At 43.9% G+C, this 23,752-nt stretch overlaps 1 protein-coding gene across 2 annotated transcripts in view; it reads right to left on the bottom strand.

Moving 5' to 3' along the window:
- The window catches only part of numbl (NUMB like endocytic adaptor protein), a 52,300-nt gene that overhangs the window by 19,421 nt on the left and 9,127 nt on the right, over positions 1-23,752 (bottom strand). The window contains exon 1 of one of the 2 annotated variants that reach the window (XM_041940504.1): positions 7,011-7,083. The exons of the other annotated variant lie outside the window; for it this stretch is intronic. Within the exon in view, the coding sequence (XP_041796438.1) occupies positions 7,011-7,051 (41 nt within the window). The 5' untranslated portion in view covers positions 7,052-7,083. Of the gene's footprint in view, positions 1-7,010; positions 7,084-23,752 lie in introns of those variants that run through there. 2 annotated transcript variants of the gene reach the window in all.

Below are 23,752 nucleotides of genomic sequence, written 5' to 3'. Positions count from 1 at the left end.
ATACTGACTCCCATTATCACCCAAAACTGTCTCCCTCTTCCTCTTTCTCGCTCTCTCTCTCTCACACACACACACGGCAAGTGGCAGGTGGTTTGCGTTCGTGTGTGTGTGATTAAAAAATAAAGAAGTGTGACGTAGCGGACATAAACCAGGGCACTTGTGTTTAGACTGAAGTCTGACCCAGGACAGGATGGCCTTATTTATTGCAGCGGCTGTGAGGCTGTGTGGAAGCGGGTATGAATGTGTGTGTGAGAGAGTGACAGACGCAGCGAGATACGTGCTCCTGTAAGGTCAGTGCTCCTGCCTGGAAGCTTTGTATTTGACATGTAGACTTTACCACAGCACAGCCACTGGACACAGTCTCTCACACAACCTACATGCACATTTCAGGCCTTGTAGTGCATAGTGAATATCAAATTATTACCTGAACAGTTACTTAGCGATGTAAAAACACTTTTGACTCAATGATCTGAAAAACTTGCATCTTGACTTGCAAAGTTCCAAAATGACTTCAGACTTGATTTTTGTCCTGCAAAACACCTCTGGTGTTCGGTAGAGATGTTGCAGGACTTAAAACAGAGGGAAACAGTAACTATGCCCTTATTGCATTTTGTATATGAAACAGAATTTAAATAAAAACTGAAATATTTTGTTTTTATGAGCGGTTAGCTAAATATGGACCAGCTAAATGTACAGATTGACAGCAGGTGTGGTAGAAGGCAGCACCTCAGATATCATGTCAAAAAATATTATACAATCACAAAATAGCAAACTAATACTAAACACACAAAGATGAAACTGATCAGTGTTCTTCTATAGCAAATAAGCATAATCCCCAAAGGCAAATTTGGACAAAATCTTTAAATGTGTTCAAATCCTAAGAGGAGCTGCATCCCTTTAAAAATAACGTCAAACACAGCTGATTAAAACGTGGTCTGTAACTCTGCTGCTGATCATCGCACAAACACGTCGGACTGGTTACAGGACAGACAGGCGGTGAGCTGAAATTTTCCACGTCAATATCATGTCTGGAAAACAACACAATCCCACAAATCATTCAATCACTACATCAATATGTAATTTCCACGTGAACAGAGGAAACTTTACAGCTGCCTCATATGAGCAGCACAAACACCGTTGGGTGCAGCAGCTACAGTGAGCACGTGTAAAGAAGCCTCTGGAGCAACAGATACAGATACAGATCACTCGAGAGCCGCATGCGGTGCAGTGTGGAGGAGGCTCAGGATGCATACTTTTCTGTAAGTGTGGAGGCAAACACAGCTGCATCAGTAAATGTCCTTTCCTTAGGAGTGTGTGTGAGCGTGTACACACTGATGCACAGCGACAGCTGAAGCAGAGCCATGTGTTTAACCATCAGCCTGGCACCCACTGTGACTATTGTCTCTGTCATTCTCTCTCTCTCTTTCTACTTCACACCCACACACACACACACACCCACACACACACACACACACACACACACACACACACACACACACACACACACACACTGCTCCATAAACTAAGATCACTCCATAAAAAGGGGTCAGAGGGTTCATTTATCTCTCTCTCATTGGAATTCAGGGCCGATCCACAATCCATAGTACTGCAGTTTTTATGCAGTGCTCATACTGTAGAACCGGTCAATGCTGTTCATAACAGCAAATAGCATAAAACAGTGGTGTGTACTTGAATGATTTTCTGTAATGTAAATGTGTAAATGCATTATTTACAAAGTCAATTAAATTTCCTGGTGTGTTTCCTGTACTGTGTGCCGGGTCAATATTTTCTAAATTTGACAAAGAGAAAGCAAAGGAGGACTAGAATAGAAGAGATACACTCAATGTCAGCAAATAATTGAATATCCAGCAGCCCACCAGCACTAAGACACTCCACTGAAGAAGGCTGCAAACGTGACAGAGATTTGTCAGGACAAAGTGAGGGCACGAAGAACTGCGTCAGTGACTCAACAAAAATAAACATGATGTTCTATTTGTTTAGCCAATAGCTTGATTAATTTATTTCTGACTGAAATAACCCAATTACCAATGACAGATTACAATGGCAGCAATATTTTCAGGTGGCAACTAACACTCATGATGAATAGATTCTTTTACTGCCATTTGCTTTGTCCCACCCAACATGTTTGCTCATATTGATTATGGTGCACAGCCGTAATTGTCACAGAGCTATGGCGTCTCATTAGTGTCTACAAGACAGATTAGAAGTTAGACGTACTAAGTGGAAGATGTGTGTGTGTGCGTGTGTGTCTGTGGTGTATCACAATGTCAACATGGTTGCACACAGATGCCAATTAGCTTGACACTGACTGGCAAACGCACACGAGCACATCCTGTCCTTCCTCTGACCCTCTAATGCAATATGATCTTTCAGGGGGGGTTTCTGGGCAGGGTGAAGAATTACAGAAAGCCACCCTAATATAATTATAGGCAGTGTGTGTGTGTGTGTGTGTGTGTGTGTGTGTGACAGAGAGAGAGAGAGAGAGAGAGAGAGAGAGAGAGAGAGAGAGAGAGAGTGCAGGCTGGTGGTCATCTTGCATAATGAGATTGAATGGCCTCTGTGACTCAGACGTGGGAATTTAGTGCGTTATTACAGTAACAGGTGAATGGAGCGTGAGAGTGATGTTGTCATCGCGATGATGACCACGTGACTGGATGAAGAGGTGACTCAACCTGCTGATCCAGGATCACTGACACTTTGTTCTGAAATCAAAACCTGTCTGCGAAGAGTGACTCATGTTCACAGATGGAAGAGGGGGAACTTGCACACAGTGAGGCAAATATTGAAAATATGAGGATCCAGTTTGAAAATTCAGTTCATGACTGTTTGTTTGTGGCCAGCAGGGAATGATAGACGCTGTAGATTAATTCTGCAAGTTTCCTGTGTTAGGTGGGAAAATGTCTGATCACAAGCCTTCAGAAAACCTAATCCTTGGAGTGTTTAAAACCTACGAAGAAGTTTGAACACATCAAAAGTTTCTCTCTTTCCCTGAAAATTACTTCACACAGTTGAAGCATGAGGCAGGTTTATTCCAGCTTTGGTCTTATTTTCATAAATGATTTCTCTTAATTCATCCAGTTAGGATAACAGTGCAATCTGGGAATGCAGAGACGTCACTACATCATCAGACAGCTGAGCAACGAGCTAACAGCTAACAGTTTAGCCAGATTGTCTGAGCCTCTCTAATTGGAGGCACCTGAAATATCAGCAAAACTTGTGATGGATGCTATGTTTGCCTAAACTGGCAGTTTGTTTAAAACCAGTTTCGTGTCCAGTCTGATCTCTTTTCAGCAATGTTCCCGAAGAAAAGATAGCAGTTTAACTTTATTGTCAGCAAATAACTAAATATCCAGCAGCACACCAGCACTAAGAAACTTCATTTATTTAGATTTTAATGGCATTTCCTGATATATTTGACCCAAGAAGGCTGCAAACCTGACAAAGAATTTGCCACAACGGCAGGACGGCATCAGTGACTCAAGCAGACCATAATAAACATGATGTCCTATTTGCAATGTTTTTCTTCCAATTAGTTCTTTGTCAATAAATAAGAAATTTTTCCTGAATTCAGATCCAACTTAAAGTGTCCCAGTTTCTAATAACAGACTGAGGGAAGGGTGTTCCCCTGGAAAAGCTAACTGGAATCCATTAGTGTCAATGCACTGCACAGAGGTTTGTAATATTCTGACAGGATTTTACAACTTTGCCATTGTTGTAATCCCATTATTCTATTTTCCATAGTAGAAATAAGAGTAGATAAAGGGCATGAACGTTACAAAGTAATCAGGACTGTGCATGTATTTGACTGGCCACTGCAGCATCTTGCTTGTTAATGTGACATTACGTCGCAGCAAAAGCTGAGTCAGGTGCGACTGTTTTGCCGGGCACCCTCCTTTTTTTTGTGCACTGGCACCTCAGCTCCACCAACAGACTTGCTCCAACAGAAATGAGGCTTTAAGTTCACTCTGCATCATATTAAACTAAAATGTAAAGCAAACAGAGAGAGAAAGAAGGCAATTTTAACACCTCTGAGTCTGAAATGAGATGTCAACACTATGAAGATGGATGGATCCAGGAAGCAGCACATGTTTCCAGAGACGCCTCTCGTCATGGTTTCGCTACAGCTAATGGAGATATAGAGGCATTCACGTCTTGCTCACACTTACAGACACACAACATTGTGCTCAGAGCTCACTCTCCTAATTTTACACACACACACACATGCAATTCATACAGTGCACACATCATGTTCGCGCTTTTCCTGCCTCAGGAGGGGAGTCTGAGCAAAAATCCTGCAATTAAAATTATCTGCTTCCCAGTCTATTCTGCAAATAGGATTTAGCTGGGAAACTTCATGTGATACTGTATTAGCTTTGCAGATAGAGAGTGTGAAGCTTAGGAGACACAGCTTCACACAAACACACACACACATACACATGCACTGTTACATCAACACCAGGAAACACACCCATGCACACACAGCTCCTGCACCTATTATCCTCCTCCTCCAGGCTTATCATGTTGCTGTGTCACTGCCCCTCCTGCCACTGTTTCAATTCCCACCCACCCAAGTTAAGCCTTAAGAACATTGTCTGTGTATGTGTGTGTGTGTGTGTGTGTGTGTGTGTGTGTTGTAGCTTGTGTTTTCACAGTGCAACCTGTTTCCTGTCTCATCATTTTATGTAACAGCAGGTTTCTTGTTCTTCAGTGTATACAACATTGCATGCGCTGCATTTGTACATAAAAATGCACAGGCTTGAATGTGCTCATACCTGTGTATGTGTGTGAATGCGTGTGTGTGTGTGTGTGTGTCTGAATGAGTTCCAAGACACAAAAGGGAGGCAGATTAACATAACAATATCCAAATCCCCCTCTGCCCTTGGAACAGCAGGCAAAGAGGGCACAGACCACGCTAGCTTTATGTGTGATTGTGTGTGTGCCTGCATATGCATTCATATGCGTATGGCATGTGTGTGGCTTCCGTGTCAAAGTATGTCCTGCATGCATGTGTGTGTCTGCAACTGTGACGGGGTGTGTGTGTGTGTGTGTGTGGAAGCTAATCTAAACACAGTGCAGCCAGGCGTGAAGTGGAGCAGTCTAGTCGATATGCTCCAGTATCATATTGTCGTGCTGTGTTCCCACTTTGTATTCCCTCCTATCAGTCGAGACCAGTGCCACAGGCCAGCTTATCACATGTACTACATCTCTGATATCATAGAAGAACACGTGGCACAATTTCATCTCTCCGGTGAGAGATGAGACTCACAAACCAGAGACATCATAGAAAAAGTTTATTCAAGCCAGGAGGCTTCACACCAACGCTCCAAAGCTCCATATTTGCCACTAACTGGCACTGCTTCACATATGTTCACATAAAAACATAATCAAAACACATGTGGAAGACTACAGACTGCTGGACTGACAGACATTCAAGGCTCTAAAGCTGCCAAGTTTATTTCAGTGAACTCGAAAACACAACCTTACACACAATGTGACTTCACTCAAATGTTCCCAAGCTGAAGGACCTATTGTTGCTGCCGTCATTTCTCAATGTCTTGTCAACCCCACCCTTGAGCTTGAATTGTGCAGATTTTACATCAGACTCTTGGGTCAGAGACGAATGCCAAGTGGCCTTGCCTCGCTCTGCAGCATTCATAAGTGCTGAACTCTCGCAGAAGAAGATCTGCTTATATTGAAACATTTATGGGTTGCAAGTCTATTTTTTTTCGCGATCTCTTCCCTCCTCTTTTCAGCACCATTATGCCTCTTTTCTGAAGCCTCCGACCTCTTTCAAAATCCCTCATTTATCATACTAAAAGCATTTAAATCATTCTCCGATGTTAGCACAGACCAGCAATATATATAATGTGCTATTCTACAAGGTCAGGTGATAATAGCAAATGGTCTTCTATTTTTAATCCCTTGCTTCCTCTTCTGAAATAGGAGGAAATTCATATTTTCTCCATAATAAATCTACGTTTCCTTGACTTTTTCCCTCTCCACTCTATTCCCACCTCCCATTTGTCACCCCTCCCTTTTCAAACTCAACTTTTACTTTCACACCTCTCCTCTCATCCTCTCCCTCCTGTTGAGACTCCTTCTTGCTGTTCTTCGTTTGTCCTCATTTCACTCATTACATACAGTTGGTCTCTGTCGTCCACAGCATTCTCACTCTTTGCCTTGTTCTCGTCCTTTTCTGCAACGCACACGAGAGCTGTCCTTCTCTAATTATATAATCATGAGGGCAGGGTGAGAAAAAAGAGAGAGGAAGTGTTCAATTCGGGAGAGAATTTAAGCAAACCAGTCCCTTCCTGCAGCCTGACAAGGCTTGGGAGCACAAATCTAATGTAAAACGGGTGTATGGCAGGTGTACGCGCACACACATATGAACATATCTATACGTGCACACAAAAATGTGGCTGCACTGACGCTATGCAAGAAAAAAATGTTGGGCGTTTTGTATCAATTTAGCAGTTTAATCTCTTCCATATGGGCATGGGGGCTAATGCATCTGCTAAGGCTATTAGCCGCTATGAGCCCTGAGGATACAGGCTGGACCAGACCTATTATCAGTTTGGCAGTGACTGAAAATACCACCGTAGCCAATAACCCAACAACACCAGCAACAGCAACAACAACAACAACAACAAACCACAGCTATCATGATCACGAAAACCCCAGATCTCCCGTTGACCTCTAAAGAGCTTGCAGATTTCCGCCTTTTTGAAACAGGGTCAACTTGATGGACAGAAAAAGAGGTGAGGCTGAGAAAAATAGCCTAAGGTACTGATTGCTACAGTAACAGTCGACCCAGTTTCAAAGGAATGCACAGCCAGGTGCAGAGTCGCACACCGAAATGCAGAAAAGTGATTAACAGATGCATAGTTACACGTAAAGATATGCATACATATGTTAGAAGTCACCTGCCAGTTCCTAAACAAGCACACACAAACACACAGCTCACACCCCCTACTCTGTATTTGACTCACCTGAGTTCGATGGCCTCCCCCATCTCGCCACAAGAACTCATCTCGCACAGGAACAGCAGCAGATGAGAGGAGATGCAGAGATGACAAGCGGAGAGAAACAAGTCCCTCAGACTAGCGGCCACAGCAACAACAACAGCAGAAAGAAAAAGATGAGAGGAGGAGAGGAGCGAGAGAGCATGTGATGATACTGCGCTCACAGTGAGGGACAGAGAGGAGAGGGAGCGCGGAGCGAGAAAGAGAACCACACCTCTTCTTAAGGGATTAACTTGGAAAAAGGAGCCCTGACACATTCGCCAATACACGCACAGGGATGCACCCAAACACAATCTAACTGCCCACGGCCCAGCATGGATGAGCGTCTGGTGTACAGACACGCACAAACAAACACTGTACGTGCACGCACGTACGCTCACAGCTGCTCTAAAAATAAAGACAAATCAATGTTTGATGCTCCAAATCCTGGGAGTGAGGGAAGAAGGGAGTGGGAGGATAGAAAGAGAGAGAGCTACAGCAAGAGAGAAAGAAGGGGGAGGGCTGATTAAGCGAGTCATGGCTGGTGGTGACACAGTTTTCTTTGCTTTCCATCTGCTGTGGGCGCACTGGTCAAGAGTGCACTGGGGGAGAGGGCAAGAACTGGGGTTGGAGCCTAGGGACAGGCACTGGAGCTGGAACTGGGGAACAGGGCCAGGGCTGGAGGATGTGTCTAACGTGAGGACTGGAACTCAGCCTGGTAGTATGTTTCCACAGGGGCGTTACTGGACACGAGAGAGAGAGCTGCTTCCCAGTACTGGATGCTGAGGGCTAGGCTACAGAAGTACAGCAAGCAGCGTTCCCAACAGACGATTCAGTCATGCTTTACTTCCTTTTCAAGCAAGCGAAACCTTCGGACCACACCCCGATGAGCACCTGGTTGTAAGAGCGTTCCATGTTTTTGGTATTCACTGGTTTCCCTTCCAGATTTCAAAGCTGGAAAATATTTGTTGGCAAAGCTGGAGAAATGTACCTCATGTGAACGTTTTGGAGTAATCTGTTTCTGATGCTGTTGTGGGAAGAACTGGTCTTGCAGTTGCAATGCATTTTACATCTATAGTAAATTTAGTTTAAAGGTTTGTTCACAAGAGTTGGGAGTTTCAAGAGGCTTGTGGGTCAGTTAGATACATTACAGGAATGGAGGTCGAGGGCTGTGTGCAGGGATAGAACCAGGGATAAAGCTGGAGATTAACAGGTTCTGACTGACAACAGCACTGCATAAACACACAAGGTGTCAACATTTATCTGCAACTATGATCTGTCGTTAACCTCAACCAAAGTTTTAATTCCTGAACTCAACCACCAGGGTTTGCATCCTGGTCTTCAGCGTCAAAATCCTGTGCAGAGTCGTCTCGTCGTCTGCGCTCTGCTTTCCGAAACGTTCCTGTTTGTTAGCAGCACTCATTTGTCTTGCTTCATTCAGCCTTTTCTGAAACACAGTTTGTCTCCTTGCTACGACAATCAACCGTCCCTTCAATATCCGCCACTGTTCCTGTGTCTGTGTCGCGTTGAAGCAGTTTCATACGCCATCACCATGAGGATCAGCTAAGTACCCGGCAGACATTGTGAGAATAGCATCTGCAATGATCGAGAGAAGTCGAGAGAAAAACCTGGAACCAAAAGTACAATGCGATGGAAAGACAGCTTTTGAGGATCACATTTCAGTACCTGAAACAACAGGTCCCTTCCAACACAGTACGGGTCTTTATTTCCAATGAATAGGAAGTAAGGCTGGGTAGAAAGAAGAACAAACAGGCTAAACGTAAAGCTGGAACTAAAACTGCTAGTAAGGCCAAATACCTGGTGAGTGAAGTGCTCATTTGGAAGCAGGGGAAGGGACACTGCAGGAGCTGAGACAAGAAGGGAATAGGGAGGACATTCGGAAATCAAGCAAAGAGTGGTGGAGTGCTGATTCTAGAGGTCAGAGGTTTGGGGATTAAGGGCTAACACCGTTGTAGACATGATGGAGAAACTGACCTTGAGAATCTCGGAGGGTTTGGCATGGAGCTTTAAGAAAAGAAGAGACGGGTGATGAGGGAGGTTAAAAGGCTTGTCAGCAGTTGGGGGTTGATTTTAGGAACAAAAAAAAGCAGGTTAAACCGCACCTTGCACCAAAAAGCATCTTCAGTTATCTAACCGCATGGGCACACAGCTACATATAAGTGTAAATGCATCTTAAATGCACTCAGGATGGATTTGAGACAACCTCTGATGTCTGGCCAACCGGATTAAGACATTTTAGCCTGTGTTTCAGGCGAAAGGAAGCGGGCAGGTAGGACTGAGGCTGAGCCTGGAGATACTGCAACTCAGTGTGGTGTTGTGTGTTAATGCTATCTCTCTCTTCTCACACATTCCTAGCCTTCCATGATGCCAGTTTATCCCCTAAGCTGTTTACCCTGCAACACCCAGAGCCAGAGATCAACAATGGATGAGGCTGAGAGGGATGAAAACGTCCTTGTTGTGCGCTAGCTTTGTTCACGTGCCTGTCACAGATCCAGCACTCTGGGTGTTTGGAGCTAACTGGCAACATCCAACACCATCCCTATTTCTGTTTATTGTCAGTTGTTCCCATTTCATGATGAGGTTGTCAGGCCTAATCATTCTGACTGTGATTCTGATGTACTTAAATGGCCCCATGGGGAAACTTGCACCACTAACAAATATGTGCAACTCAATGCAGCTAGTACAAAGATTTGAACGATGAGATCTAATCCCTAACGCAGTCACAAGCGACACTGAAGAGTGTTGCTGCTTTACAGACAACACATTGTAGTGCTGAGTTAAATGGCATGCCTACACAAACAGCAGTAGTTTAAGATCCTGAGGACAGATGGGAAATGTAACAAGAAAGAAAATTCAGAATAGAAGAGGCTATAAGGAGAAAAGATGACATCCTATCACACTCACCACATTATGTTTGGACATTTAGGTGATTTTCTATTGTTTAAATGGGCGCAGCAACAGCAACTGTGACATTTACAAAAACAGATAAAGCCCCAAACAAATGTCACTGTGGTATAAATGTTGCCAGTCTATTGTTTTGTAAATCTGATGTCTGGACTCTGAGATGTAATTCATGATTTTGTGTATCTAAATTAAATCTAATTTTCTGCTGTGGCGATTACTTGATAACACAAACACCTGTTGCTGTATGAGACACCTTCTGATGTGTCAATTTAAAGGTGATACAGAGTCAGTTTATTTACATTAGCAGTAAAAGTAGGAGCTCCACTTCTTTCCCATCATTTGTTCTGTAATCTATCGACCGTCAGTCTTGATCATTATTAACTTGTCCTCCTCCTCTTTTCTTTGCACTCCTCCATGAGAGAGATGCACGCACAGAAAGAAGAGGAGGGCGAGAGGGAAAGGAATCTAAAAATAATTGAAGAGAAGGGAAGACAAAGCCATGGAGGAAGATGAACAGTGTGAGAATTTCAAGCCAATCAGAGATCAGATGGAGGTACAGTAGTTCTGTACTGTGCTGTGGCTTTGCATGCGTGCGTATGTGTGTGCGTGTGTGACGATGTGTGGGCAGGCATCTGCTTGTGCATGCATATTCATCTGTCTGAGTGTGTGTATCTGTCTACTGGGTAGACACAAACATAAGCCTATTAAAGCTGCTGTGTAGTTATGAAACACGATGATCTCACTCGCCAGGTGGTAGCAGACACACTTCCTGCCCACAATAAATAAGCCCTCCGGCACATGTTTCAAGTGTGCTTTTCCACCAGTTAGTGCCGAAACAGGAACCTAATCATGCTCTCTCTGTGTGTGTGCGGCCGTGTGTGTGTGTGTGTAATATGTTCGTGTCTGCAAACATGTTCAATCTGAGACTCTGTGGTTTTACAACCACCATGCCTCAGTGAGTCCATAACAGCCTGTTATTTTAACCAACATTGTTTGAATGTAAATTAGGCTCCTGCTAGCACACACAGAAACACACACACAACCACAATTAATGATCTGTGGGGTTACAAATACTCAATGATCTAACTCTATGTGCAAATAAGCTATCTTCCAATGCGCCAGTGGCCAGTGGGGGCCTCCAGCACAGACCTGCTTACAGTAACAAGCCATAACCTCCTTACCGAGCTCTCACTGGAAAACATAACAACGCTAAAATAAATTACGTGTGATTACTGAGCAAGTCATTCATTTTGAGCATGTTAATTAGAGTTGATTTTTCTTATTTCAATATACTACTCAGGCAATCATGCCAATTTTAACTTAAAAAAAAAATCTAAAAGTTTTGACCCAGTAAAATCAAGTAGAGAAAGGCAAACAAACTCAAACTGGAGTTAATTTCATAGGACTGTAACTGTCTTTCCTACTACACTTCACCAGTCTTACGGCTGCTTTTAAAATGAAGTTCAAGTAAAGGCTCTCACGGACTCACGAAGCTGTCTCTTAAACTCAAGCTGTAATAAGTGTGTTATCATTACTGAGTTAAAAATTTTAAAACAGAATTATCTGACTGTATGAGGCTAAATCTCCAGATGTTTGAGCAGATTTCCCGTTTTTTTTCCCCAAATGAATACAATTTGTAAACAAAGTTGTGTTTTCTTGTTTCTTTGTAGATAAAAACCATTTCCTTTAACATACCACAGGTATCAGGTATGCACCCAACACAGCAAAAGTGTGTGTGTGTTTGTGTGTGTGTGTTAAAGCTCAACCTGGCGCAAAAGACACATTTCAAACAAAAATCTATAATCCTGCATAGTACTGTCCTTCAGAGGAGGACAAGCACCTCTAAAACCTGCAGTAATTGTTTTGGGGGGGGGGGGTTTACCACTTTGGGGCAGAGCATCAGGCTTTAATAGAACACTGACATATCATCACCTTCTAAAGTTCTCGTAGGCAATGTGCTAGCAAATACTTGCTTATTTACACATCCAGCAGATACTGAACAACGTTAACATTCATACATTATCTACGGGCGCCACTTTTGACATTAAAATCTAGTATACAAACATTGATGAGTGCAGCTTTAATGTAACATATTCGTAAATAGTGCAGATTATAAGGTCTGCAAAAGTTCGCTCTACTCTGCAGAGAAACAGGTGGGTAATCTTAAAGGAGCAAAATGTAAGAATTTTAGTTTAAAAAATTAAAATCATCAATCTATGCACTGCGTTGTGTTGCAGAGATATTTACTGATGTTTGCATGCTAACCAGCTCTCCCCAGCCCGTGATGTCACAGTGAATCACTTCAGCGTCCAGACCACCTCAGTCCAACAAGAGAGGATGAAGAAGTAGTGCTGCCCAGAGGGCGCATCCTGACCTCTTGTCAATCCTGCTGATGGTACTGCCCCCATTTAGTCAATGAATGAAGCAGTAAATGCAAGGATGGATGAACCTGTTGGCGAGCGCCCACCACCACCTTTAAAGTGGTTTTACTCTACACGCTTCGTTAGGACATTTCAGCCTCTAAAGCTCGTCATCCTGTTTTGACACTGCCGCTGCGGCTTCTGCTAAACCAAACACAAGCTGTCCAATGATCTGCTGATAAGACAACCTGATAGCATTTCGATTAGACAATCGGCCCTACTAAAGAATCCACCACAACCATCTCTTTTGTCCAGTCACACTCAGTGCATCTGGGTGTAGTTTTTAAACCGGGACCGCCTGTCCAATAGCGAGGCGTGACAGCCAAATCCACTGCCTTATCCTGACAGGCAGCTCATCGATTTCTACCTCTAGTCAATACCACTCTGTTTTTCTTTTTTCTCTCTCTCCTCTCCTCAGTGACTCTTCATCATCGCATGTCTCCATTATCCCCAACTTGTCTTTGTCTACAGGCCAACGCAAAGCATGTAGTTACAGACAGAGCCTCAATGGCCAAATGTAAGGTGATGGAGGCGTGCATGAGTGTGTCTTCAAGTGGCCTTCAAGTGACACACACACACGGATATGCACATAGGCTTTGTGTACTGTCAACTGATCAAGCCTGGCACTATATTGCACAATCAATAACTTTCTGTACTCTAGGGTGTGTGTGTGTGTGTGTGTGTGTGTGTGTGTGTGTGTGTGTGTGAGTATATGGGCGAGGTGTTTGAGGCCAAGATGGCAGCAGCTAGTGGTCAAATCTCACATCCTAACTAAACACCTCTCCCCTCTTTCCAATCAACATGGCATCGAGACTCCGTCACGCTACAGTAGACACGCACACACGCGAGGACCATGTGAAAACCTGCTGCATGGCAACCGGATCCCATGGCAACCAATGGTATGGGTTTTTATGTGGGCTGGGAGAGAGAGAGAGAGAGAGAGGAGAGTGAAGGGAAAGGGGGGCGGGATGTGTGTGGGGTGGGGGTGACAGATATTTGGGAGAAAAACCGCAACTCTGGAAAAGAACGAAAATAGAAGGAGAGAAGGAGGCAGAGGAAGTAGCGGAGCAGCATGAATACTCAAACACACACACATTTCTTTCACTGTGCCGAGATCAGACGAGCATGAGGAGAGAGAGACAGACAGTGACAACATTGTGGGTGAAAGGAGACCTCCCTCTGCGCTGATCACAACGAGGTCTTCCTGGTGAGGAGCAGAGGGGAGGGGGAGAGAGGAGAAAGAGGGTGAGAGACAGAGAGAAGGGAAAGTCGTCCTCTCAGTCATTTCCAGCAGCACTTTACATAATTCAGCCCGCAAATGACAGTGTATGTATATGCTTTGCATATAACGGGGTATGGGTAAAATACTTTCTGAACTTCTACCAGTAGTTGGGGGAAGAAGCGACAGGAGGTGACACATGTAGAAGGGACCCAGAACTTTGGAACAATAAAAAATGGGTTAAAACTGACCGAATTTTCACACTATTTGTTTTGCTCCATGTTGTCCAACAAATTTCAAAAGAGTTGTTGTCTGAGTAACATGTATATGCATTCAGCTGCCTTATTGTCACAACATAACAGCTAAATGTATCCCAAGATTCAATGAGCACCCTTGTACCTGGTTTGTTCTAATGCTTTGTTCCCCAGTTAGAATAATATAGTAAACTGTGGTAAATCAATAAGATAAAATGTCATTTGTGAGATATTTTTGTAAGGATATTGTCATTTTAAAATAATAGCATAAAGTTGTTAACTCCATATTCCCTAACTTAACTACCCAGTTGTTATTTTACTGATACACAAGAATTAGACTCTAATTTTCATGCACAAAGCACACATATTGATGGATTTTGCTGAAACATGTCTACTAAACCATTAATGTCTGCTGTTGATGGCATGGAGGAGAGGAGAGGAGAGGAGAGGAGAGGAGAGGAGAGGAGAGGAGAGGAGAGGAGAGGTCTTTCTTGCAAGTGCAACAGCACCCCTGCTGGATAGTAGGAGTAACATACCGTCATGGTAACAGGCCAGCTGCCTGTGTTCATATTGTGCACTTGTGTGTGTGGGTCATTTTCCGTGACCTCTCACCTCTGACCTCCTGTCAGATCTGCCCAGACAGGGGGAGGTTTTTTGTTTTTTTTTGCTGACACATACGTGTATGTATGTGCTGAATGCATAACACCGGCTGTCTAGATTTCCAGATTTCTAGTGTTGACGGTCAATACAAAGCATTCATCCATAATGCATGTTTATGCATGTAAAGCAACTAGATACAAGGCCAGAAGTCTAAAATCAATAAGGCTTTTAAAGCTTTTAACATCTGCCCCATCACTCTCTGTCTGACGAGCCTCTGTTTGTCTTTGGTCTGTGCATTCCTAAACAGGAAACATTTGGAATCTGACTAAATGATGATTACGGTCCATATTTCAAGTATAGATCCAGTTACAAATGACATATGTTGCATCCTAAATGCATACTTGTTTGTTTCAGATATCTGTTCGAATCAATTTCAAGTCCCATTCCATGATCGTTTCTTTACATTTTCATTTTGAACTTGGCCACCTCCCACACACTGCAGACGGTCAAAAGCTTGCACTGCATATATGCATCTATTATCTATCTGTCTGTCAATCTACCTATTTGCCTTTTTGGCACCAACCATCTGTCTGCCTGCCCTTGAATTTTCTGGCCCACGGGGAAGCACTCCTGTACTTACACCTCCCTACATTACAACAAAATCATCCTTACAGCAACATCTGGTGACACAGAAACTCGATCCACACAAGGAAAGAACACATCATTTACAGTGCAGCACATGGGAAGAAAATTACAGTCAGTCTGTATTATCATTGTGGCGGCAAACAATGCCAGTGGCCGGCTTTACAGTGGTTTGGGAGTTTTGGTTGTTGTGGAGAGGCGAGACAGAACGACCTTCACAGGGTGGTCGTGTCTTATCGACCGGCACTAAAAGCCCTCGTTGGTCACGCAGAAACAAAGGCAGAGGAAATGGGTTTAGAAATTCAGGCAGACACACACTGTGGTGGCGCTGCAGCACGCGTCTGATAGCTGATCGACACGTCTGATAGCTCAAATTTTGAGTAGATATTCAATAACAATTCACATATGGCTCTATATTCTTAACCTTTGGAGACAAAATATGGTGAAGAGAAAGACCAAAGGTCCACTTGCCAAAGATTTTTAGGCTGCATATGACTGTTTCAGTAGGAGGATCTTTATTCTTATATTCTCTTGACCAAAATAAAATACAGTAAAAGATAATATTTTCAGAAAATTACAATAACTACAATATAGGCAATTTTGGCCTCATACAGCACATGCAAAATGTTTCAGAATGATCAATTCCCAGCTTTTAAAGTGCTGTTATCGCCTCATGAACGGGCATGCCCTGCCCAGCAGTATTCCCCAACTACAGCTCTTTTACTGATGTAAGGATTGGAGGAGAGAAGAACAAGAAGAAGTAGCAGAGTAGAGATAATGGGAGAGGATTTAGAAAGAAAGGGAAGAAGGGCCAGTCATAGGAACAAATAAGGAGTAGTGAATGAAAGAGACTTGAAGGGTGGATGGAAAAAATGAAGGGATTACATACGGAAGGACAGAAGGAGAATGAAGAATGAAGGGAAGGAACACACAATGGGAAAGTGAGTAAGTGAATGAATGCAGGAATTAAGGAGGGGGGAAGGACGGAAGGAAGAAAGAAACAAGTCATCCACTAGGCAACAAGTTGGGACAGTTATGTCATATTTCAGCTCGGTGAAAACATCCCACAGCGACTTCCAGAAACTCGCCCATGTCAGAGCCAACGGTTCAGAGAACATCGGTTAACCTCCGCAGGAAGGGGAGTGGAGGGAGATTGTGAAGACACAGGGTAAACACTGTCGAGGTGAAGACCCTCAGGCAGACCAGGTTGTCCGAGGCCAGAGAGAAAAAAAGATAGAGAGAAAGAGGAAAGACAAGCGGACCGGTGTTTAGGCCTGTTGCAAGAAAACCGGCACTCAACAATAGTCACTTTGACATACAGACGAGAGGAGAGGATACAGAGCATTCTTGTAGTCGCTTTTTCTCCAAGATAGCAGGTTCACTTCAACCATATCTTCCCTTTTGACACACACACCCTCTTTCACTTTGCACACCCCACTTCAGAGCGAAACAAAACCCATCACAAGCAAAGGGAAGCCACCTCAATAGGCATCATGCCCCAAGAAAAGCGTGGCGAGACAAAAGAGAGGGATTCTTTTAGAAATGAGAAGTGTGTTGTGCAGTACCCCCAGTCACTACAGATTACAGACACGCACCACAGATGGCCAGCGCGTCTCGTCTTTTCACCGCCGCCACCGCCGAGAATAATGGCCAGCGGTGGCCCCTCCTCCCCCTCCTCCGCTCCCTTTCTCTTTTGACAGCACGTGTGTCCGTCAAATGGAAGCGTGTGTCTGGGACAATGGCAGCCAGACAAAGAGCCCGCCTACCCCCCACCAGGATGCTGAATAGGGGGGCACGTGGGCCTTGTCATCGAGGGAACAATAGCACTGGGGGGGCGAGAGAGAGAGAGGGTGTGGCACCCCGGCACCCACTGCAACCGGGGATGGTAAGGTGCAGCCTGGGTGGCCTGAGGTCAGATTTGAACTTGTGGGGTTTATGGCTTTTAATTGGAGAGCAAATAACAAACAAAACAGCCAGAAATCAATATGTGGGCCATATGATAAAGTTTTTAAAAGAACTCATCAAAGGAAGAATCAGTGTTCCCTCTGAGTGCTGGGTGCATTTGGCTAATATTTTATATAATATAATATTTAATATAACCAAATTATTGCTCACTTTGTCTCCAGATTAAAAGATAATACTTGTGGCTTTGTATGTTTCAGCCCGTCAGCCATGAATTATGTTAAATGAATGCTGACCTTTTATCAAAGCACGCCATACTGCATGTTTTAAGATCTTCTAGTCACTGGAGTCTATTCATTTTAGAACAGCGTAAGCATCAACTTGCAGGGAATCAACTCGTGCGTGAGATCAGTGATTCAAATTAAGTCCAATGTAGTTTTCTGTTGTTTAGTGGTGGTTGGAACACTTAAAATCTGTGCTTGTTCCTGCTTCCAAGGTATCCAGGATTTGAGACTGTTGAACAGCACACATGCTACTGAGGATGGCTATATCTGGTCTGTTAGTCAGTCAGCATTTCCATAAAAGTTTGTAAAGACATTCATGGTCCCCAGAGGATGAATCCCGATGACTTCGTCACCCCAGTCAGTTTTCCTGTGGTGCCACAGTAAAGTTGACATTTGTGGGTTTGACTGAAATGTGTTGCCCACTTTTTTTACCCTGCAGTTTGCATATATGCGTGTGTTCCTAATAATAAACTGTCATAACTTTTGTGATTCGCTCACTCTTCATCTAGCATCATCATCATCAGGTCACAATTCCAGTGCATGCAAGACACATGGCCAAATCCCAGCAAAGCTGCTGACACACCCACAGCCTTAACTTACTGTGCTTAGTGCTATTGTTAGCATGTTAGCATGATAGCGTCAGCACAAAGCACCACTGTGCCCGGGAACAGCCTCGCAGAGCCAGCATGGCTGTAGACTTTTATTCTGTTTAATGTAAGAAACCAAATTCACATGATCCACTTCACAGCACTGCTCTTTCTTGGTGTTTGCTTTCGGCCTTACATTTCTAACACAACCTTTCGTTATAATTCAGTACATGTTTGACATGACACACAAGTGAGTTGTTTTATTGTTTTATCAAGACTTTGCCCAGACATTTGCCCTGTATGTGATTTACTGCCTTTTGACACTTATGGATACTGCACCATGTGTTTGCTTGCTTTCCTTTTTGTTTTCTCTCGGCTCTCTATGTAACACAAGTCAACATGTCGAAGCAATTGTTTGGTTCATGATACTTCAATAAAAGTATTCATTAATTCACCATTACGTTTCCCCAGTTCCACCAGGTTTTCCAGTCACAATGATGTCATGTAGACGATGAATCTATTCCTGTGAAAAATGACCCATCTCAAGCTTGAGTTTCAAACTGTAATATGATAAAATGAAACGAGTGGGTTCAAGGGAAATGGTCAGCACTGACATTAAGTATTCACAATTTGGAGTTAATAAGCACAAACTGTACAAAACCATCAGCATGAAGTCAGATGCAGGGTCCATACAGTATAAATGATGCCCATGACCAGGCGTTCAGCAGAAGCCAAGTCCACCCTGAAGGGCCCAGACACAGCTGGCAGATTTACTCCAGCCTCAGGCGTCTACTCGCCGGTCCAACACAGGCCTTGCAGATAGAGCACCACTCCAGAGACACCTGATGTGACTTATTGGATTACTGAAATCTATCAGTGCTTATGTATGTGGACACACTCGGGAGCATGCACACTTGTTTGTAAATGTGTGTGCCTGTTGTTGGGGGGGGGGTCTTTTTCTTCTTGGGGGTCAGGGTGCATAGTGGCAGGGGAGGAGGAGTAGAAAGCTTGGAACAGCTGGGCTGAGTCTGCAGGGGGACAGGATAGAGGAAAAGCTGAGGGGGGTGGGGGTGACAGGACAGAAAGAGAAAGAGAGGAGAGGGGCCGGCACGTACAGGCAGGCAGGCAGGCGGGCGGGCAGGCGGGCTTCTGACTGGCTCTTTTGAGGCAGCAGCTGGTTGGAGTGGGGGTCTCACCAGCTGTGCCTCCACTGACCTCTCCCCACACTTCTCCACCTCCTCTTCCTCCCCAAACTCCACTTCCCTTCCCCCCTCAAACCAGAATCCTCACCCAAATGTAAGCAGAAATGCACACACACACACACACACACACACACACCACACAAGACCATCTGTCAGTAGGAGGAGAGTTGCCTCTCTGATTGCTCCACAACGGTGTGGAGACACTCTTGGTAAAACACAGCACCACGCCCCAAACAAAAGCCCTGGAGATATGGAACTATTCTTACCCAGACATCTTCCAACAAGCCTCCTCTGACGTTTCAAACGCAGAGACAGGTTCCCTGGATAGATCACTACGGCTCAAAGCCGGTGACTCATACGTGACTGTGAGGCAATGTGCAGGGAAGCGAAATTACCGTCCGCAGTGCTGGAAAAGTGTTGAAAGCTGACTACGTCTCACATCTTCATAAGACAGTATCACATTACAAAGGTTTTAATAGTTCACCATATGCAACTTTTTGATCATATGTTGCCTTATGACAATCACACAATGCAGGTCATGTTTCAGCTGGCTAACGCTGATGCCTTTCATCATGTTGCTAAGAAAAAATAAACCATTCATGCCAAATTATATGGCGTAATTACAATGATCTAGTGGAAGAATCATTATTCATCAAGGTGATTCTCTAAAAAACATCTTCGATTCCAAAAGTGGATCTCATATTTCGCAAATCAAGCCTGCTGGAAGAGAGAGGCTGACTCACGGATCTCACCACCTCCATGTTTGCCGCCTCCCTTATTACGATCTGCATCGTGGCTGATGGCAGATCAGCGCCGATAAGCTCTGATTTATACGCAAAAAAAAAAAAAAGTTGCCTCGCCCAATGCAGCAAGCATCACTCCAGAAGTGCTTATTCAGAGCACCACTAAATCAAGCGCATCCATGGAGTAATTGATTCTGCTCTTGTTTTTCACTCTGTCATGTGTGGCTGGCAGGGTGAATCTGCTGTGTCGGAAGAGAACAACGAGAAAAAAGAGACAGCGGAGAGAAGACCAAGGCCAGAACACTGATTACTTTAGAGAAAGAGAAACTGAAAAAAAGTATCAGGCCTGGGCTCAGGCGCTGAAGAAGTCAGGAGCGGCAGTGAATATCTCTTGAATTTTATTAGAAACAGCTTCAAGATATTGAACCCATTTTCTATTTTGTCTTACTTGCCTCACAGGACACCGGATCGTCTGTTATCACACACACTGACTGTTTAGGGGAATAGCTACACCCACATGTTTACATCCTCAACAACACAAGCAAAGAACATACAGGGGGTGGAAATGAAATGTGATTGGTCCACGCTACGGAGCATCACAGGGCAGATGGACTCCATTAAAGGGAAGTAGTGATTTTCTGCTCCTCAGCAGTCCATCTATAAAAGGTTTTTCTGCCCTTCAATCTATTCTGCTAATGTTGTCCAGGCATGTTCTTAAAGTCAAATCTGAAGCAGTTTTAAATATTCCTAATTTAATGACACTACCTGTTAAATATCATGGTAGCTATTATTCATCAATCTAATGTGTTTCAGGAGAAGCATGAGTATCAAAAGGCAACATAAGCAAACAATCCCATACCTGCCATCACATTTTGATTCAAATGTTGCTGAATCCTGATTGGTGCACAGCAGTATGTGGCATTTCCTTTTTCCAACTGAGCCCTGCCCACTTCAAACCAGCGTACAGCCAGGACACAGAAAGTCTCTCAAGTGACTGAACCAAAGGAGTTCAAACTTGGCCAAAAAACATGTGTTTATGTAGGAAACCTTTGCTTATTGGAAGAAGCTGACTGAGAATATAAAGCTCATAGTAAATGTGTTACAATGATGGCTCCCGGGCAAGATTGTGTGTCTGTACCATCACTTGCACACGCACGCATCTGAAACGTATGTTTTAATCCAGCTACCACAGAAGTGTCTGTGCGGATGTACCGTACAGAGGCCTGGCTAACTGAGTGCAGCGGTATTTGCCAGCGTGTGCAACCTTTCTGCATGTGTGTTAAATCTGTTTTGTGTAAGATCTCCTCTTAAAGTCAGGAGACTTCCAGGAAGAGTTCTGCTTGTTGGCAACTCCTCTCCTCTCCCCAGACTCTTTACCCTCAAGGGTTAGCAGTGTGAATATTAGATAGGGACAGATTGTATTAGATAACACAGACCTACATAGAGCCATGCACAGATACGCACACACAGGGAGCTTTGTGACATACAAGTGTGTAACTGAAGAATACTTCACAACTGCTTAATGGCCCATATAACAGAAACATTTTGCTAAATAAATGTTAAAGATTTATTTCATTGAATCTATGTCAATGAGTTAATTTCTTAATACTGTGACGTTTTACTGTTGCTTGTCTCATGACACTTATCTTTAAGAAGAGGAACTGTGTTGAAAGAAACTAATGAAAAGTAATTTCCTTTGAGAAAAAGTAAGGATTTTAAGGCTGAATGACTTGTACATGCTTTGAAATATAACGCTCATTGAACACTGTCATGTTTCTCATCCAGTGCGCATTTCTGTTTCATACCTTGGAAGACACTCACATACAGTAGTCTGATACACATGGGGGAGAGGAGCCCACACAGCACACTGGGGGGCATAACCAAATCTCTCCTAACTTTACTTTGTAAAGCTGAGGCCTCAGGCGAACACTTAGATTAGAAGTTTTTTGGGTTTTTTTTTTGCATAACTGTAGATGTGCACTGAGGGACTTCTGTGAAAGAAATGAGTGCAGAATGGAGCAGAATGGGGATATGAATGTGTACACATAATGCATGTATATAATGTGTTTCTGCGTGTGCCTCATCAAAGTGCTGAACATCTTAAATGGGAAACACACATGCAGGCACACCTGGCTTTTCATATTAGACACTGCATTATGATAAAGGTAATATAGGGATCAAAGAACAAATGTAGATGAGAACTCATCCTCACTATCAGTAGAAACAAGGTGAGGGAATTGTTGTGGTCCAGCACACATCACACAACCACACAGACATAGCCAGCATGCACAAACAGGCCTCCACTTCACAGGCAGAGGGGTTGCATGCCGCTCTGTGGGCTGGACACCTGTCCATCAAAACAAGTCTGCAGGGAAAGGGAAAGGTGAGGATGAGACACCAGCACGATAGGTTGTTTGCCATCCCCATGCTAAGAACCCGCCCATTGCGAAGATCTTTCAAAATGCGTTTGTGTCAGACTTTTGTAGTCAAATCATCATCCCATGCAAATACAGCGTGACGAAGCAACGCTGCAGCAAGACAACATGGATACAGTACTGTTTATCTTCCATACAGCCTCCGTCTGAGACACGGACTGTGGGAGTTGGCTGCCAGGACGTAAATAAAAATCCATGTGAGGAAAGGAGCTCTGTGTGTGTGTGTGTGTGTGTGTGTGTGTGTAAGTGAGAGAAAAGAAAGAGAATGAAGACTTCAAAGCTGGTCTACAGCTGAGAAGGGGGGGTTAAAAGGGGTTGAGATTTTCCTCTGGATCTTAGGAATGCGGTGCAAGAGCAATAACACATACCCTATGTGGAGCCCAGAGAGCAACATAGGCCGGACAGCATGTAAACACACAGAAGAATGGAGTGTGGTGTGTCATGGTCTGCTCTCTCTGCACATACCAAGCAGCCATCTGGTGGACAGGACGATCCAGGACATGACTGAGTCAGACTGTTGTCCAGCCCTGCAGCCATTTATCATTATTCTCCTCACAACCGCTTACCCCCCCACTTTCCTCTTCGACTCCCTTCTTGTAACCCATACTACTCCACTGTTGCTCTCTCTGGTGCCATCCTTTGAAAACAGGGAGACAAGGGGTGATGTCGAGGGAGGAAGGACTTAAAGGGAATGATAAATGCACGCTCACCTCTCCTGACATATTGACTTCACAGAGAGTGAAGAGGTGTTACAGGGTGAGAGATGAAGGGAGAGAGGCTCCGCTAATCACACCATAGTGTTTCTATTACATCAAATCATTTCCGCGCTGGCTGCGTGTCGCCTTGGCATATCCACAATATTCCTCTGTGATGTGAGGCGAGAGCAGACGCAGCCTGTGGGAGGACAGTCTATATAGTTCCTATTGATCTCCTTGTTAAGGCTTGTTGAAGCCTGAGGTGCCTGGAGCCTCATCCATTAAAACATAACTTAAAAAAAGAGAGAGAGAGAAAGCACTCTGGCATCATTCTAGATTTCATCATGCTTGTAGAGTAATTTCAGAGTGTAGTCAAAGCCGTGAAAGTGATATCAGTCAGGATCATGTTGTGCGTAATGATGTAAAGTAGTTTCAGCTTTGAAATCTAATAGAAAATCCATGTTACTGGGTGTTTTTTGGTTTCCGATCCTAAAAGGGCTTGGACGTGGTTGGGAGAAGAAGTTTGGGCAGATAGAGGAACCTTTTCTAAAGGAGGAGTGTGATCATACGAGCTTGTGCAGATAGATAACACTGTGACTGTGTCTTCATATTAAATGAAGACATATGTGCATCAGGCCTTCAGCTAACTCCACTGTTAACCCATCCATGGCAATATTATATGCTCAGAGCAAGCTAACGTAGTATAAAGAGCGAAAAAGTCCTCAGAGGGGTGGAGGTCGGAATAGAGCAGTGGGTCATACGCACAACTGTTATTGAATAAAGTTTTGTATATTAAATTACACACTGACTCTTCTCAGTGCA

This window comes from Chelmon rostratus, chromosome 7, assembly GCF_017976325.1.
Source record: "Chelmon rostratus isolate fCheRos1 chromosome 7, fCheRos1.pri, whole genome shotgun sequence".
Classification (NCBI taxonomy): domain Eukaryota; kingdom Metazoa; phylum Chordata; class Actinopteri; order Chaetodontiformes; family Chaetodontidae; genus Chelmon; species Chelmon rostratus.
Note: the sequence above shows the minus strand (reverse complement) of the source record. Positions and strands in the feature narration are given on the sequence as shown.